Source organism: Mesocricetus auratus, unplaced genomic scaffold (assembly GCF_017639785.1).
Source record: "Mesocricetus auratus isolate SY011 unplaced genomic scaffold, BCM_Maur_2.0 Super-Scaffold_100004, whole genome shotgun sequence".
NCBI classification, from domain to species: Eukaryota; Metazoa; Chordata; class Mammalia; order Rodentia; family Cricetidae; genus Mesocricetus; species Mesocricetus auratus.
Window position 1 is genome coordinate 56,613,843 of NW_024429189.1, and position 18,632 is coordinate 56,632,474.

The following is an 18,632-nucleotide window of genomic DNA, read 5'->3' on the forward strand; positions in this document are numbered from 1 at the left end:
CATAAATCAAACAGACTTAACAGACATTCCACCTTCAACAAAAGAATCTGTCTTCTTCTTAGAATTTCATGGAATCCTCTCTAAAATTGTCCACACATTGGGTAACAAAGCAAACCTCAACAAAGACAAAACAAAAATGGAATAACCCCTGAATTGTAAGGGGTCATCATGGTTTAAAGTTGCAAATCAAAGTCACTAATTTAAGAAAACCTACAAGCTCATGGAAATTGAATAATGCTCCACTGAATCACACCTGGGTCAAGGAAAAAATAAAGAAAGAAATTAAACACCTCCTAGAATACAACAATAATGAAAGTACAACACACCCAAACATATGAGACACTATGAAAGCAGTTTAAAGGGGAAAATTTATAACAGTAAGTGTCTACATAAGAAAAATGGTGAAATATCACAATAGTGACTTGAAACTCATGAAACTCTAGAACAAAATGAAGTAGAGTCACCCAGGAGGAGGAGACCCAGGAGGAGGAGATGTCAATAAATAAACAAATTGGGCTGAAATCAATAAAATAGAGAAAAGAAAAGATTAGCTTGCTAAATGGGGTCCCTGTCATGGTTGGATGAACAATATAACCTTGCATTTACAGTTAAGTGGGTCTGTCTCTTTGATGGTCTTTGAGGATCTTTGAGATTGGGTTACAATACTATAGAGCCATAATAATAAAAGGAGCTTGGTATTGCATTAAAAACAGACAGGGGGACAAATGGAATTTTATTGAAGACCCTGATATTAATCCACACAGCTATGAACACCTGATTTTTGACAAAGAAGCTAAAAGTATAGCAGGGATATAAGAAAGCATATTCAACAAATAGTGCTGGCATAAACAGATGTCAGCTTGTAGAAGAATGCAAATAGAACCATATATATCCCCATGCACAAAACACAAGTCCAAATATATCAAGGACCTCAACATACATACATCCACATTGAACCTTATAGAAGAAAAAGTGGGAAGTAGCCTTGAATGCATAGGTACAGGAGAACATGTCCTAAATATAATTCCAGGAACATACAAATTAAGTGAAACAATCAATAAATGTGACTTCCTGACTATGAGAAGCTTCTGTAAATTAAAGGATACAGTCAATAAAACAAAATGGCAGCCTACAGAATGGGAAAAGATCTTCACCATCAATCCTCACCCATATGAGAGAGGGCTGATTTCTAAAATATGTTAAATACTCAATAAGCTAGACATCAGACTACCAAACAAGTGAGTAAAAAAATGAGATACAGATCTAAGCAGAGATTTCTTTAAAAAAAAGTAACCTCAAATGGCTGAAAGGCACTTGAGGAATTGCTCAGCATCCTTAGCCATCATGTAAATACAAATCAAAATGACTCCGAGATATCATCTTACACCAGTCAGAGGGCTAAGATCAAAATCAACAATGACAATTTATGATGGAGAGGATGCACTCTAAGGGGAACACTCCTCCATTGCTGATAGGAGTTCTAACGTGTACCTACACTTTGGAAAGCAGTATGATGATTGCTCAGAAAACTAGGAATCAATTTACATGAAGATTCAGCAATACCACATTTGGGCACATACACAAAGGATGCACTCTCATACCACAAAACATTAGCTCAAATATGTAGGAGTATTATTTGGAGCCAGAACCTGGAAATAACATAGATGCCCACCCCTTAACTGAAGAATGGGTAATGAAAATGTGGTATATTTATAAATTGGATTTCTACTTAACAGTAAAATATAAGGACATCATTGAATTTGCAAATAAAAGGATGAATTTAGAAAAAAATCTTGAGTGAGGTAATCCAGCACCAGAAAGACAAACATATATACTCACTCATAAGTGGATATTAGACATAAAACAAGGAATAGGCAGCCTATAAACCACAACCCCAGAGAAGCTAGGTAAGAGAGACATACAGGGATTACCTTGGGAAGGGGAAATAGATAGGATCTCTTGAAATAATTGGGAGCATTTGGGTGGGGAAGGCAGAATGGGAGAGGAGAAGGGGAGGGTAGTGGAGAACATGAGGAAGGAGATGGTCAAGATGGGATAGACAAAGAGAGGGAGAGCAAGGAAAGAGATGTTTCCACTGAGAGAGACATGATGGGCTAGTAAGAAATCTGGCACTAAGCAAATTCCCAGGAATCCCCAAGGATGACCCCAGCTATGATGCTAAGCATTACCAAAGAGGATGCCTAAACTGGTCTTTTCCTATAATCAGATTGATGACTATCTGAATTATCATCATAGAATCTTAATCCAGTAAATGATGGAAGCAGATGCAGAGATGCACAGTAAAGCACTGGGCCGAGTTCCCAGAGTTTAGTGGAAGCAAAGGAGGAGTGATGATATGAGCAAAGGTGTTAAGATTATGACTGCGAAAATGACAGAAACAACTGACATGAGCTAGCAGGAGCTGTAGGAGGAAACAGTGTTCTGCCACTATATACAGCAAACCTTGATTGTAAAAGTCAGGATATGGGAGCTTGGGTAGGTGAAGCTATTTGTACAGGATTGAGGAGGCATCAGGATGCAAAATACCCTACCAGTGACAATATAGAGACCTGGGTCGGGGAGGCAATCTCCAAAAATTTTAACAGACATAAAGATTCCACGTGCTTTAACTGTGGTAAAATAGGACATCTGAATAGGAACTGTAGACAACATATTCCTAGAAATAATGCTTTTACCAGGAATGCATCAGACAGAAAGCCTCAGCATCCTGGTCTCTGCAGGAGGTGTGGAAAGGGAAAACATTGGACCAAGGAATGCTGGTTGACTACAGATAGACAAGGTAGACCTTTACAGCCTGGAAATTTAAACAGGGGCCTCAGGAAGGCCCCAGAAAGCAAAATTATCTGGTCATTCCCAGTGACATCAGAGGACAGCCTCTCCCAGTACTATTAGAAGATCCACTGCCTATTGTAAATAATATGGCACTGGATAATACATTAGCTCCAGAGGATGAATCAATTGTATCAGGAGGAAATATAAAACATATTTTTAGCAAACTTCTATACAATATCATAGACCCAAGTTGCCAGTTAAAGTGTATAATATGGTGATTAATGCCATTTTAGCCACTGGAGGTGACATCACCATCATAAATCAGAAGTCTTATCTCCCAATTTGGTCTTTAAAAGAAGTTAACGTTCAATTCTTAGGAACTGGAACCTTATCTCAAGTTAAATAGAGTGTTAGATGGATTGACTTTATTGGGCCAGAAGGACAGAGAGGAAGGTTAAAGCCATATGTTGCAGATATTACTATAAAACTCTGGGGTCGTGATCTATTACAGCAATGGAATATGCAGATTAGCATCCCTCCTGGATCAGCTAGGAATTATAGACAAGCTTTTGGTGGTAGAAAGTATACAGTAAGACAGAACAGAAAACAGATGCCAAATGTAGAGGCTGTACAGAAACAGGATGCTACTGCCAAACCTACAGAGCAACCAAAAGCTATACCATTAAAATTGCTAGCAGATGAACCTGTCTGGGTGGGTCAATGGCCTATGACATCTGAGAAGATAGAGGCTTTTGAGAAATTAGTTCAGGAACAGCTAGAAGCTGGACATATTGAGGAATCAACTAGTGTATGGAATTCACCTCTTTTTATTGTCAAGAATAAGTCTGGTAAGTGGAGAATGGTTACTGATCTTAGAGCCATCAACAAGGTAATTCAGCCTATGCGGTCTCTACAACCTGGGATGCTGTTACCCTCTCTAACACCTAAGGATTGGCCAATTATAGTTATAGACTTAAAATATTGCTTCTTCACCATACTGTTACAAGAAAACGACAGCGAAAAGTATGCCTTCATGGTACCTACCTATAATAATTCCCAACCAGTACAAAGATTCCAGTGGAAAGGGCTGCCTCAAGGTATGTTAAATAGCCCAACTTTGGGTCGATATTTTGTGCATAAACCTCTAGAAATAATTCAGAAAAAAATTTCCACATTCATTAATATATCATTATATGGATGACATATTACCGTCTGATTCAAATAAGGATACTTTGGAAAAGATGTTTGAAGCAGTAAAGGAAACTTTGCCTCACTGGGGATTACAAATTGCCCCATAAAAAATGCAAAGAGGAGATTCTATTAACTATTTAGTTTATAAATCAGACTCTCAGAAAATTAGACCGCAGAAAGTACAGATCAGAAGAGATCGTTACCGGACTCTTAATGATCTTCAAAAACTATTAGGAGAAATCACTCAATTACAGACAATTATCGGTGTTGAAGGGCATGATTTAAAACACCTGAAAATGGCTTTAAAAGGAGATAAAGACCTAAATAGCCCACGAGTACTATCAGCTGAGGCTGAAAAAGAATTAAAATGGGTAGAAAAGAGAATATTAGAAGTACATGTGAACTGTGTGTATCCAAAACTGGACTGTATTCTGATTATCTTACCATCTAGAGAATACCCTTCAGGAAATTTAATGCAGAGGGAAGACATCAAACTAGAATGGGTATTTCTGCCACATAAACAGAATAAAAAATTGAAAACACATATAGAAAAGATCTCTGATTTGATATTAAAACGTAAGTTAAGGCTTCATCAACTTCCTGAGAAAGATCCAGCTGAAATTATTGTACCTTTAAGTAATGAGGAAATTTCCTCTTTATGGAAGGATAATGAGTATTAGCATATAGCTTGCAGTGACTTTTTGGGAACTATTAGTAATAACTATCCCAAAACAGAGAGAATCAAATTCATAAAGAAAACAATTTGGATTCTTCCACATATCATGATACAAGCACCTATTTCTGGAATTCTTTCCTCCTACACAGATGCAAACAAATCAGGTAAGGCAGGGTATAAATCAGGAAATATAAGTAAAGTAGTTCAAAGCCCTTACAACTCCATACAAAAGACAGAGTTATATGTCATTCTCATGGTACTTAAAGACTTTACAGAGCCTCTCAATATAGTCACAGATTCTCAGTACGCAGAGAGAGTTGTCTTGCACATTGAGCCTGCAGAATTTGTTCCTGATACTACAGAATTAACCTCATTGTTTTTACAATTACAGGAAACCATCAGAAACAGGACTCATCATATATATTACACATCAGATAACATACAGGTCTGCCAGGTCTTCTGGCACAAGGCAATGATGAAATTGATCATTTATTAATAGGTAAAGTGTTGGAGGCTTAAGAATTTCATAATAAACACAATGTTAACAGCAAAGGTTTAAAGAAGGATTTTTGTATCACCTGGCAACAAGCCAAAGAAATAGTAAGAAATTGCCCCAGTTGCTCATTCTACAAACAAAATGTTACAAGCAGGTTGTAATCCTAAAGGTATTCACAGAAATGAACTTTTACAAATGGATGTATTTCACTTCCCAGAATTTAGCACTTTGAAATATGTACACCATACCATAGACATGTTCTCGGGCTTCTAATGGGCTACTGCCCTCAGCCCTGAAAAAGCTGATTCTGTTATTACACACCTCTTAGAGGTGATGGCTGTTATCGGTATACCTAAACGATAAAAACTGACAATGCTCCAGCATATATCTCCAGTAAATCGGAACAATTTTTCAAATATTATAATATAAAACATGTAACTGGTACACCTTACAATCCCACAGAACAAGCAGTGATTGAAAGATCTAACCGAACCTTAAGAGAGATGCTTCATAAACAGCCAGGGGCAACAAAGACCCCCAAACACAGGTTACATAATGCTTTACTAACGTTGAGTTTTCTTAATGCTGATGAAAAAGGACAAAGACACTGGACTTCAGAGAAGACTTCTGAACTGAACCAACCAGGGTATTTTAAGGATGTTATGACCTCAGTCTGGAAACCAGGATATGTGTTACATTGGGGAAGGGGTTTTACTTTTGTTTCCACAGGAGAAGAAAAACTTTCGGTTCCATTGAAATTAATTAAGATTTGATCTGAACAGAATACATCTCAGGAGGAAGAAAGATAACAGCTCATCTACAAAATCATATTCTACCATGGGTAAAGTGACCTCCTAAAAGGAAAGAAAAGAGTTTTGTTTTTTGTTTTTACAGGTATACTCAGCAAAGAATACTGGACGTATGGATTCCTGAAGAAGGATGAATAGCTACCCTGAGTACCATCAAACAAACAGTAACTCACTGTGTGGTATCAAAGTCTAAATCTCTCTATATTGTTTTTTATAGAACCCTTTTATCTTTGTTTCTTCATATACTTCAGTCTCTATTCATTTAACTGAAGCTGGCTTTGGAGTTTGATTGGGTCTCCTACTCTAAATTCAAGCATACTCTTTAAATAAAATTCAGAATTTCTGAATTATATCAAAGAGCCATTGATATAAGACAGAAGAAAATAAAATTAGGGATTGTTATCTGTGGATTTCTTTTTCTGAAAAGTCTAATTTCCTTCATGTTTACCATCTTCCTTATTGTCACCTCTTCTGGTATGCGTACATATAAAAGTTAAAATATTTCTTTGTTTTCATTAATGTTTGAGTTTTCCAGAGAACAAGGGATTTCCTGACAGCAGTCTTCAACTTCTTCATAAAGAGAATGAGCATCCACTTCCTTAACTCCACCTGATTTGACTGGAGGCATCTGAACTGCCCCACATCATCGACTCCACCTGACAAGCACTATCCTGGAACTGGCTTGAAACTACATCACTCAACACAACTCCGGACAAAGGAACTTAAACAGCACATCTTCTACAATCTGTCCAGAGCTTCAGACGAGAGCTTCAATCAACACTAGAACTCCAGTCAGGAACTTCAATCAAGCATCTCCTGCCATACAGTGACTGTCTGATCTACTGAAGATTTTGTTACACTAACATTTTTCTTCTCACTGGTTCCCATGAGATTGTCATCATCCCATCGCAGCAGGAAATAGTTTTGAGAATTCCATGCTCTCTCTCCCTATTATTGATATTATAGGCTAGTTTACACCTGTGAGTGTTGGTTTTCAATTATTTTAGAGTTGGGATTGGAAAGAGGTGTTCAGACTTGGGTGTTTCTTTCAGATAAATTTAGATTTAGATGGGATAGATGTTTGATACATTTTGTTCATTGACACAAGTTAGTTGTTTTAAGTTTAAATATCCTTTTTATACTAAAAGGGGAATTGTAGGAGGAAACAGTGTTCTGCCATTAACCATGTGACTTATTAGAGGCACATACAGATGAGGTGATAAAAGGGCGGTTTACCACACCACTAACCACATCCACTTTAGGCATGACTAAAGACGTATATGGACTTAGGCGGTGAACTAGGTCACTAGCCAGGCCCAGTTTTGAGCATGGCTAGGTGTGTTACAGAGGAAGGTATAAAAGACTGAACAGTGGAAGTCTAGCTCTTTTTTTCCGGCTTTCCGGCTTCCAGTTCAGCAGTGGAAAACTACTGGGCTCATCTGGGTTACTTGTTTGTCTCTTGTGAGTAGTTTCTACAATAAATACTTATTTTTACTTTCAGTTAAGTGTGTCTTTTATCGTTGCACTATCAGGGAGCTCATTGACTCTGGAGTGACAGTGTAGCAACCTACATAGGACAAAACTAGACCCTTTGAATGCTGGTAATAGTTGTGTGATTTGGTCAGTCTATGGGGCCACTGGCAGTGGGACCAGTATTTATTCCTAGTGCTTGGCCTGGCTTTTTGGAGTCCATTCCCTTTGGAGAGATACCTTGCTCAGCTTAGATATAGGGGGCAGGACCTTGGTCCTTCCTCAAGAGATGGGCCAGATTTCCTTGACTCCCCATGGGGAGGAATGGATAAGGTATGGGGTCAAGGGAAAGTGAGGAAAGCAGGAGGACAGGAGGAACTGGGAATGGTGGTTGGTATATAAAATGGGATAGGATTGTTTTAATAAAAAAAAATCGCTAGAGCTATTAACATTCCTGACTTCAAGTTTTACTACAGAGATATAGGATTACAAACTATATGATATTCACATAAAAACAGGAAAGTTGATCAATAGAATCAGATTGAAGATGACATCATAAACACATACACACACACACACACATACACACACACACGCACGCATGTGTGTGCCTATTATCTTCTGATTTTGGGAAAAGAAGCCTGAAATACACACCAGACAAAAGGTAATATATTCAACAAATGATGTGATAAACTGTATATCCGAATGTATAAGTTAAATAGATCCATACTCATCACCCTGTACAAACCTCAAGTCCAAGTAGATCAAAGACCTCAACATTAAACCAGATACACTACTGAAATTGATAGATGAAAAGGGGTGGCTTACCCTTGAACACATTAATACAGGAGATAATTTTATGAATAGAACATGATACTTCAGGTGCTAAGATAAACAATTAATAAATGGGACTTCAGACAACTGAAAAACCTCTGTAAAGCAAAGGACACATTCAATCAGACAAAGGGGCAGACTGCAACATGGGAAAAGACTTTTGTCAACTTCATATCAGATATAGGATAAATATCTAAAATCCATAAGAACTCAAGAAATTAGATATCAAAAAAATAAATAAACCAATTAAGATGTTATACAGATCTAAACAGGGAAATCCCAATAGAAGGAACTCAAATGACTGAGAAATACTTTTTAATAATGCTCAAAATCCTTAGCAATTATGGAAAAGCAAATCAAACTACTTTGAGATTCCATGTTATACTTGTCAAAATGACTAAGAACAGAAACATGAAAGACAGTACTTGTTGTTGAGGTTGTGGAATAAGGGGCTCAGCATTCACATTGCTGGTTGGAGTGCAAACTTGTTATGCCACTATGGAAATCAGTGTGCATTTTCTCAGAAGGTTGGGAATCAATCTTCCTCGAAATCCAGATGTACTGTTTATTAATTGTTGGTATCACTGTCTGTGCTACTGGTGTTATGTTCACGAACAGTCTTCTGAACCAATTCATTCAAGGATACCTTCCACTTTCTCTTCTAACAGGTTCAGTGTGGCTGGATTTATTTTGAGGTCTTTCATCCATTTGGGCTTAAGTTTTGTGCATGGCTATAGATATGGGTCTATCTGCATTCTTCTACATGACAGCATCCAGTTATGCCAGTACCATTTGTTGAAGATGCATTCATTTTCTCCTTTGTATAATTGTAGCTTCTTTGTCAAAAATCAGGTGTTCCTATGTGTGTGAGTCCATATCAGGGTTTTTAATTGGATTCCATTGTTCTATTTTTGCTGTGTTCAGGGCTATAGCTCTATAACAGAGTTTGAACTCGGGGATGGTGATGCCTCCTTTTTTCAGGATTGTATTTAACATAGGGAGCATATTTAAACAAGGGTTTATGGCAGAGACACAAAGGGAAGTATTCTGGTTCAGTGACCTGCCTGGCTTCCTGAATAGATTTGTCAGATTAGGACTTTTTTGATATTGTAGGAAGAATAAAGCGCAGAGCACAACACTTCAAAAGTCAAAGAAAAGAATTGCGGTCTTATGTGAGATAGAAAAAAAATGGAAAAAGTAAGAGAAAAAAATAAACATGTGCCAGGCGGCGGTGGCGCACGCCTTTAATCCCAGCACTCGGGAGGCAGAGGCAGGCAGATCTCTGTGAGTTCGAGGCCAGGCTGGACCGACAGCCTCCAAAACAATACAGAGAAACCCTGTCTCATAAAACCAAAATAAATAAATAAATAAATAAATAAATAAATAAACACGCAACTAAGGGATTAGACTTCCATAGAAAGATCAAATATGCATTATAATAAATTAATAATGTCATACAGATCTCTATTCAAACCAATAATGGCTCCTTCTATTATGGTATCTTTTATTCTTCTCTCCTCTATTCTTTTCCCTACTCAATTTTCCTGTTCCACCATGTCCTCTTCTCTACTCCTCTTTACCCCTATCTTTCTACCATTTTTCTAACTCCTCCTCCCCCCTGTGCTCCGAACCCCTTCAGAAGATTCTGTCCTATTCCTGCTCTCTGAGTTACCATGCATATCTCTCTTAGGGTCCTCCCTGTTTCCCAGACTTTCTGAATGGGATTGTAGGCTAGCACTTCACTGTTTCAGGCCTAAAATCCATAAATAAGTGAGTACTTACCATGCTTGTTTTTTTTGACTGGGTTACCTCACTCAGGATGGTTTCTTTAGTACCATCCATTTGACAGAAAATTTCAACTGAACTGAAACCATGGAGCATATTCCACATGGAGGCATGGTGTCTCCCTCCTTGACACATGGAGGAGGGCCTAGGCCCTGCCCCAGATCATATGACAGTCTTTCCAGATCCCCCAAGAAGGGCCTCACCCTCCTTGGAGAGTGGAATGGAGATTGGGGAAGGGGTTGGGAGAGGGTTGAAGGGGGACAGGAGAGGATGGGAGGGAGAGAGTGCTAGGATTGACATGTGAAGCAAAATTGTTTCTAATTTTAATTAAATAAAAATGATATAACACAGGATAAGATTTATATTAGAGGTAGTAGGAAATAAAGTCTGATCTATTGTCTTAATCAAACTTAAATAAAGAAATCACATCTAGTATTTCTGGAACCTCATGGCTTAATGACAGTGGTTTTAAGGAAAAGACATTGAGTTAAAAGAACTGATTTTCTCATAATGTTAGATTTTAGTTCTCATGAAAACTGCTTCTGTTTCATTTTGTGTCTTTTACTTTTATATGTTTATGTAATCAAGGAAGACTTCAGAAAGAATATATACCATGAAAAAATTTTATAGTCAATGATTAAAATCTACTGAGAAATGATTTTGTGTATAAATAAAACCCATAAAAGAACAGATTGCCAGAGAGGGCAAGCCATAATGAGATGTGCTTCCTATCTGTCCATCTCTTATAAGATGAATCTAAAAGATTTCCTATTTTTGATTTCTCCATAACTGCAACTGCATCAACCTGATTCTGGCCCTGCCCTCATAGATAGCTGAATTCTGGAACTGATAAGATTCTCACTTTCCATAAGATACCATCAGCAATCTCTTCCCCACTTTTTTCATGGCACTTTTCATGTCCTTATTTCTAAAAGTGTAAATCATAGGATTGAGCAAGGGAGTTAGAATAGTGTAAAATATTGCCACCATTTTATCAAAATAGAATGCAGATGGAGGCCGTGCATATATAAATATGCATGGAACAAAGAACAAAACCACAACCGCAACATGGGATCCACAGGTGGAGAGAGCTTTCCATCGTCCTTCAGAGCTATGGGCTCTCAGAGAGAACAAGATGACACCATAGGAGACAAGCAAAACAGAGAAAATTATTATGCAGATAGACCCACTGTTGGCAACCACCAGAAGGCCAAAGATATGCGTATCAGTGCAGGCAAGTTCCAATAATGGGAACAAGTCACACATGAAATGATCAATGATATTGGGTCCACAGAAAGGTAACTGTAAAGTGAAGATAATTTGTATGATAGAATGTAAGAATCCTCCTGTCCATGCTATCCCCACCAGCGTGCCACAGAGCTTCCAGTTCATGATGGACGAGTAGTGCAAGGGCTTGCAAATAGCTACATAACGGTCATAGGCCATAGCTGCCAAGACAATTACTTCTACTGCTGCAAGAAAATGTTCAGCAAAGAGTTGCAACATGCATCCTTCAAAGGAAATGGTTTTCTTCTCATAGAGGGAGTCCACAACCATCTTTGGTGTGATGACAGAAGAGAAGCATGCATCCAACAGGGACAAGAATGCCAAGAAGAAGTACATGGGACAGTCTACCAGTGCTGGGCTACAGACAATGGTCACCACAATTATCATGTTGCCTCCAACAGTTGCAATATAGACAAACAAAAATACGAGAAAAACTATTTTCTGGACTTTAGGGTTCTGTGAAAGTCCAAGGAATATGAACTCGGTTACAAAACTCTGGTTTTGCATAATTTCAAGGAGAATGTAGAAGTGGATCTGTAAACACTAGAAAAATGCTTCAAATAAGTGCATGTCATCAATAAGTAGGGACAACGCTAAATAAATTTATCTTGATTGATAATAGAAAAACCAAGTGCTTTTCTCAAAACATGCACATACAATCAACATTAAGTAAATTATAACAAGTTGCATATACCTTTTTGCAATATAGACAGACAGATAGACAAATCATAGGCATATATACATATATTTTTATGTGTTTATTAATAATAAATAAAAGATATTGAATTTGGGGGAAGTTTACAGCAGGAGTTTGAAGGGGGAACAAGGGAAGTAAGAGTGGAATAATGTAGATAAGGTGTTCATATATGACGTTGATTTTAAAAAAAAGAAAAAAGTTGTTTTCTAAAGGCAATTTTCAGAGATTGTGTAGCATTAAAATGTTGGCTCTTTTTATTCTGCACAAAATCCATATGCAGTTTGCCCTTGAACTTTTGACATTCATGATTCTCTAATGGATTCCTGAAGTAGAATATTAAAAATCATTGTGAAATATTTACATGTTGTACATATGAAGAAAAGCATATGTATTAATCATGTCTGTTGTCTGCTTGGAATGAGGCAGAGATGTGTATTCTGTCACGGCTGATCAGAATTTCCATCTGCCAACAAAAGAGTGAGGAAAATATAGTGTAGGTTGTAACTGAAAAATTCTCATCACATTTAAAAATAGTTGAACATCCTGGGAATGATGGAGTATCAGATGAATTAATTTATTCTTCAAAAGCATAAAGACCGGCCAGGCGCACTCCTTTAATCGTAGCACTCAGGAGGCAGAGGCAGAGGCAGGTGGATCTCGGTGAGTTCGAGGCTGGGCTGGACCTACAGCCTCCAAAACAATACAGAGAAACCCTGTCTCATAAAACCAAAAAAAAAAAAAGCATAAAGACCTACTAGAAATACTTGTTTCTATAATATTCATGTTCAAAGTATAGAGGTTTTCCTTTTAATTCTTCATTTGGAACTAAGCCCAGGATGTAATATAAAATGACTTTTGTTAGGATAACTGAGATAATACATGTTAAGCAACTGTTTAAAACTTAGGTAACAAGAAGTTATAGGTTAACTCTTCCTACTGTCATGATGAAATTTTTAGGTAAATGTGTTACATTCAAACTCAAAAAAGATGCATAGTCTGGCATTTGAGCATAGAATTTCTGGTTCTAAAGTAAAAGATTTCTCCTTGTGATGAGCAGAGAAGGAAGGGGATTCATGTTTTCAAACAGGAATTGTAGTCTAAAAGTGATGATTGTATGCTCTACTTCTAGGGATAAAAATTAAAATGTCTTCTTACCTTGTTTATGTGTGATTGACTCGTCTTGATCAAGTGAACAGAAGAAGTAATGAAGAATTATAAGTCAATGTTTCAATCATCCACATATAGAAATTGGCCACAGTCACATAAAAGGAACAGAAATTGTAGGTTAAGAGTCTTGAAAATATATATTTGCATATTATTGATTCAAAGTTTGCCTTGTTTATGTAAGCAAAAGTTTTCAAGATAAATGATTTGAAATTTATAAGATTTTTCTATAGCAGAGATGTTTATAAATAGATTTCCTGCTCAACTACAAGGTTTATGGAAAACAACAAATGTGAACATGTAAAAACAAGACACAAGTTAAATGTCCTTACCAATTCTAGTTATAATTCATTTCTAAATCAGTGTCTGTACTTTCAGATAGTTATCCCATGACACCATAGATACGTATTCCAGCTCTTGAATTCATTTTCCACAGGCAGAGATTGATTCAATTCTTTCTGAGTCCTCTCCTGTATAGAAAACTAGAATACATTAGTAAAACATATTTGTGTCCACATACTTTTGTAAACATACATAAATATATATTTTTATATATGCATTTGTAAAAATGTCTGAATAATATATATATATATATATGTATGTATTGTATGTATCTAGAGAGAGAGAGAGAGAGCTGACTTCAATGAATTGCACTGTCAGCTGACATGTTACTGAATATTTACAGAACTACAGGACTCAGATATACACTTTTGCCTTAAAGCAACAATTCCCATGTACTCTCAACTCCAGTCTTCATCAGTGTCTGTAACACATGCTCTGCCTCCACTCTCCAGTTAAACCTGAAGGAGGAATAGCATAAAACAAACAACATGGAGGCAATCATTAGATCAGATAATATATATTTTCAATAGCTTGAAACTTCAATATATAATCTAGCAGTGGCCAGTTTAGTATCAGGCCAAAGAACAAACAAAAACTTATAGCAAATAAGAAGATCACAGGGCATGATTCATGTTAATGCCACAATAAAAATCATTATTGTTTAAAATGTAAATATACACAGATACACACACACAAAAAAAACATGCTCAAATTCTAACTCCTCTTTATGTTTTTATCACTTTACTTCAAGTCCTTGAAAGCCTTAGGTTTCAGATCTGCAAATGGATATAATCATTAGAGGCATCACCAATTTTCATGTGACAATCACATGTAGATACCAATGGAGTCATGAGCTCCTGGAGAAGGGCTTGGTAAATGCTTTGTCCTAGCTGTTACATATAGACACACAGAAGACATATATTTAGTTCTAATTCCTGTTTTGTATGGCCAAGCCTGATGAGTGCTTTCCTTCATATTTATTAACAAATGTAACATATTTTCATTTCATAATCACAATGAGAGATGGCATTTTTAAATACAAACACATTTTATATCTTTAGTAATTATCAGGTCCACTAGTATAATACACAGACCCAATATTCCTGTTTAATATAGCCTTGTTATGCAAAACAAAGAATATCTGGATAGGAAAATAAAAGGAAATGAAATTCTAATATAAATCTCAAATAATGTAAAAATTAGCTTTCAATAATCCCTATTATTTCTCCTAAGAGCAACAAAAATTAATATAAATATCCATTAGTTATGGCCTATGGCCATACATTCTCAGCAAAGTGCTTGATAAAGAGAAGAACGTCACAAGCATGAAGTCCTCAGAATCCAGATACACAAGCCAGGCATGATGGCCCTCACCTGTTTTCCCCAAGCTTGTCAGGTGGTGACAGGCTCATCCTTGGAGTTTGCTTACCAGCCAGGCTTGTATGTAGGTGAGCTCCATGTTAAGTGAGGAATCCTGTTTCAAACACATACTAAGGTGAAGATCAATTAGGATAGACACCTGAAATCAAACCAAGGCCTCCAAATATAGGAGCACACATGTATAGGCATGCTTTCACACATATCAGCACATTCACAAAGAAAATAAAACTCACACACATACATACAACACACATGGAGAGAGACAGAGACAGAGACAGAGACAGAGATAGAAACAGAGAAAGAGATACAGAGAGAGGGAGGGAGAGAGACAGGAAGACAGGAAGAAAAGAAGAGAGGAAAAGAGATAGAAGACAGCGCTCAGGGAAAATAAGGGGAATCGGCAGGATTTAGAGGGAAGTAGGAGAGTGTGGCATGAATATTATCATAATTCATTGTGTATAAGTACTTATACATATATAAAATTACTGTCACATAAGTTGCTGATAAAATTATTAAACTGGTTAATTAGTTAAATAGGAAATATAAATAAAACACATAATGGAAACTCAGTTAAATACAAAATTTTATATTTCGTTAGGAGAAATATATTTTTATTTCATAATTATGACAAATGAGTAATAATGATATATGATGACACTATCAAATGAAGCTAAGTGGAAATACGTTAGAATATTATCATATTCATGTTTCACAAAATTAACAAAAATAAAGCATTGAAGTGAAATGCTTTCTCTTTCCCTATTAATAAAAATATAGCAATAATTATAAACAAAAAAGAGCCCATCAATTTGAAAGTAATCAGAGAGAGAGGTTTTGGAGGGATAAAAGACAGGGGAGAAATGATATAATTACAATACTCCCAAATGACAGTAATATATTTTTTAAAGATAGAAAAATAATTATGTGGCCTAATATCTAGGTAACACTGAACAAACTACTGCACCCCAAACTCTGGTTCTCAAGAGATTATGAGCAAAATTCTTCAGAATAGCATCTTGAAAAGTGTAAACCCAAAAGAAAACATGGACACCTGCATATAGAGAGAAGCCTTTTCCTTGCCAGCAACTTTGGTTTTTCCCCACCAGTCACCTGGGCTCTGCCACGTGTAGTCCCCAAATAACACATAAGAAGCTGTATTAATTATGAAGCTGTTGGCCTTGCTTGTTTCTTAGTGACTAGCTCTGACTTAAGTATGTATCCCCTAATTGTTAATCTAAGTATTTCTCTTACCGGAGAAAAGTTCCGGACATCTTACTTCTCTGGCAGGCTACATCATGACTCTCTGTGTTTCTCCTATCCAGAGTCCTTCTGGACTCCACTCCCACCTATCTTGCTTCCCTATTGGCCAAAAGTGCTTTATTGACATATACACAGGACTTCTGCATCACCTGCACATACAAATTGATATAAAACTTGAATCAATCCTAATATATCCTCATAAATATCAGAGTTTAAGTACTATATTAACTATGAAGTTTGTGTTCATCAATAAAATCCTTTTGGAAAATGAATCTGTAAATAATTTCAAGTCATGAACACCGTTGTATCTTTTATGTTAGTAACCCAAGTTCAAAAATTTTATTTTATAGTTAAAATGAGATGGCAAAATTTCATATCATAATATGATACTGTGTCACAAATATATTGAAAACATCTTCATTATTCAATAGCAATGATACATAAATTAAACAAATATTGCATTAAACTACAAATCATTAATATAAGTAAAATATCCATAGTACATATAAGGAGGTAGAAAAAAGCTAATGTAGATATTTTACATGTAATGTATAACCTAGAAGTGAGTATGTAATAATAGTGGAGACTTTAAATTTCAGTATTTGTCATCTTACTAGTGTCATAAAATTTAGAGAATAAATTATATTCTTAAAATCTACAAATCAACCTTCCCTCTCTTAAAAAATTGGGTGGACAGGGAAGTAGCGAAAGCCTGGGATGAATTGGGAGAATGGAATAATATGGTCAAAATACATTGGATGAAAAACTTTTGAATAGAAATTAAAATTTCACAATCTATGGAAATAGATGTGAGGTATGCAGTTAATTGATTAGCAGAAAATTTAAGTCAGACTAGCACTACAAAACTTTTCCTATTAACATTGTAAAACTGTCATAAACTTTACATAAACCCATACTCTCAAGTCCCAACCATGATACAGTCTTCAATAAAGATTTCAAATCCACTCTCTTGTTCTGTCCATATCTCCAGAAATAGTCCATATTAGGTACTATTTCCTTCCCATTAATTTTAACAACAAATCTATTGTAGTGACATTTGTGATTCCTCAAATAACAGGATTTCTTTTTAGTGAATAATTATATGTAACATTTAAGTTTAACAGAAGGATGAGTAACAGTTTGTCAGTATAAATACTATTTCTAAAATATGTAGTAAAAACAAATAAATATTGATTTTACAAAAAAAATAACTGAGCATCCTGTTTGAAATAGTTTTCCTGTTAAATTACTTGAACCTATTCTATTTTGATCTAAAATTATTACTAAAGATAAATATTTCCTATGAATGCAGGCAAGCGAACATTTATCTGAGAGTAGATGTGTTCCTTTCGAATACTGCCCCTCTTCTCATTGTTTCACTTTAGTGCTTATGATTTATGAAATATAGGGGAAAGGATCATTCTCCATCTCCTTTTATCTGCTGCTAACAGTTGCCTGAAATTTCTATTATTCTGCTTTTAATGATTTATCCTTCTTTTAGGAGAGCACATGATGCCTAAAGCACTAACCTAGTTCAGAACATCAGCCTCTTCACATTGTCCTGAAAAGTCCTGGGATGAGGATCTCATGATGGCTACAGAACCAACACAGTAAGGGAAAATTAATTGAACATAGTTCACTCTATAGATTGAGTCACGCTGACATTTAGTGTCTGTCCATATTCTGTATGCTAATCTGTGGTTGTAGAAAGAATACTTTACACTTCCATAGTAACTGTATAGGGTGCAGCATCCCTTTAAACTCTGACACAGTCTCAAGCCACACTGCATTTATTAAAAAGTAGTAGAATGATGAGAACACTAGTATACTAGCCCAATGCGACTGTGATTGCTAAAACCAAACTCATATTTAGAGAAAGAATACATAATGTTCCTTTAGTGAATTTTTATTTTGCCTAGTTTCAAGATGAAAGTTTAATATTCTGACAGTTGGAGAGCTTTTGAGATATGCATTCAGAAGGAATAAAGGGAAGAAGGAAATATAGAAGAGAGGAAAGAAGGAATGAAGGAAAGAGAGATGGAAGGGAGGAGAAAAGGAAAGGAATGATTGAGAGAGGGAGGAGGGACTGAGGGAGGGAGGGAGGGATGAAAGAAGGAAGGGAAAAGAAATGAATATTTGAGTTTTCACCCTAACACCTCTTGTATATTTGATACCTAGGAAATGCTGTTGTGTGGGATCCACATGTTCTCTGTGTTCTTAGGTATATCCGTTATGCTTGTCATGCAATCCATGCTAAAGATGAAGAGTCTAAACACCAGACTTCATATAACTCTTTCAAGAACACTTACAAAGTCGAAGGCCCCTGACTACATTTAACACATTAGCCTGCCCACACATCCAAACTGTAAATCATTTATTTCAAAGTTTAAAAACATTTTCAAACCTGCAAAAGGAGTGTCCTACATTGCAACTTGTGAAAATTTGAAG

The 18,632-nt window shown here is 36.2% G+C and overlaps 1 protein-coding gene across 1 annotated transcript; it reads right to left on the reverse strand.

Moving 5' to 3' along the window:
- Positions 1 to 10,912: 10,912 nt before the first annotated feature.
- LOC101837024 (olfactory receptor 4C15-like) lies at positions 10,913 to 11,866 on the reverse strand. The gene has a single exon (XM_005064991.2). It carries the CDS (start codon positions 11,846 to 11,848, stop codon positions 10,913 to 10,915), a length of 936 nt encoding a protein of 311 aa, XP_005065048.1. The 5' UTR covers positions 11,849 to 11,866.
- Between the last annotated feature and the right edge of the window lie 6,766 nt (positions 11,867 to 18,632).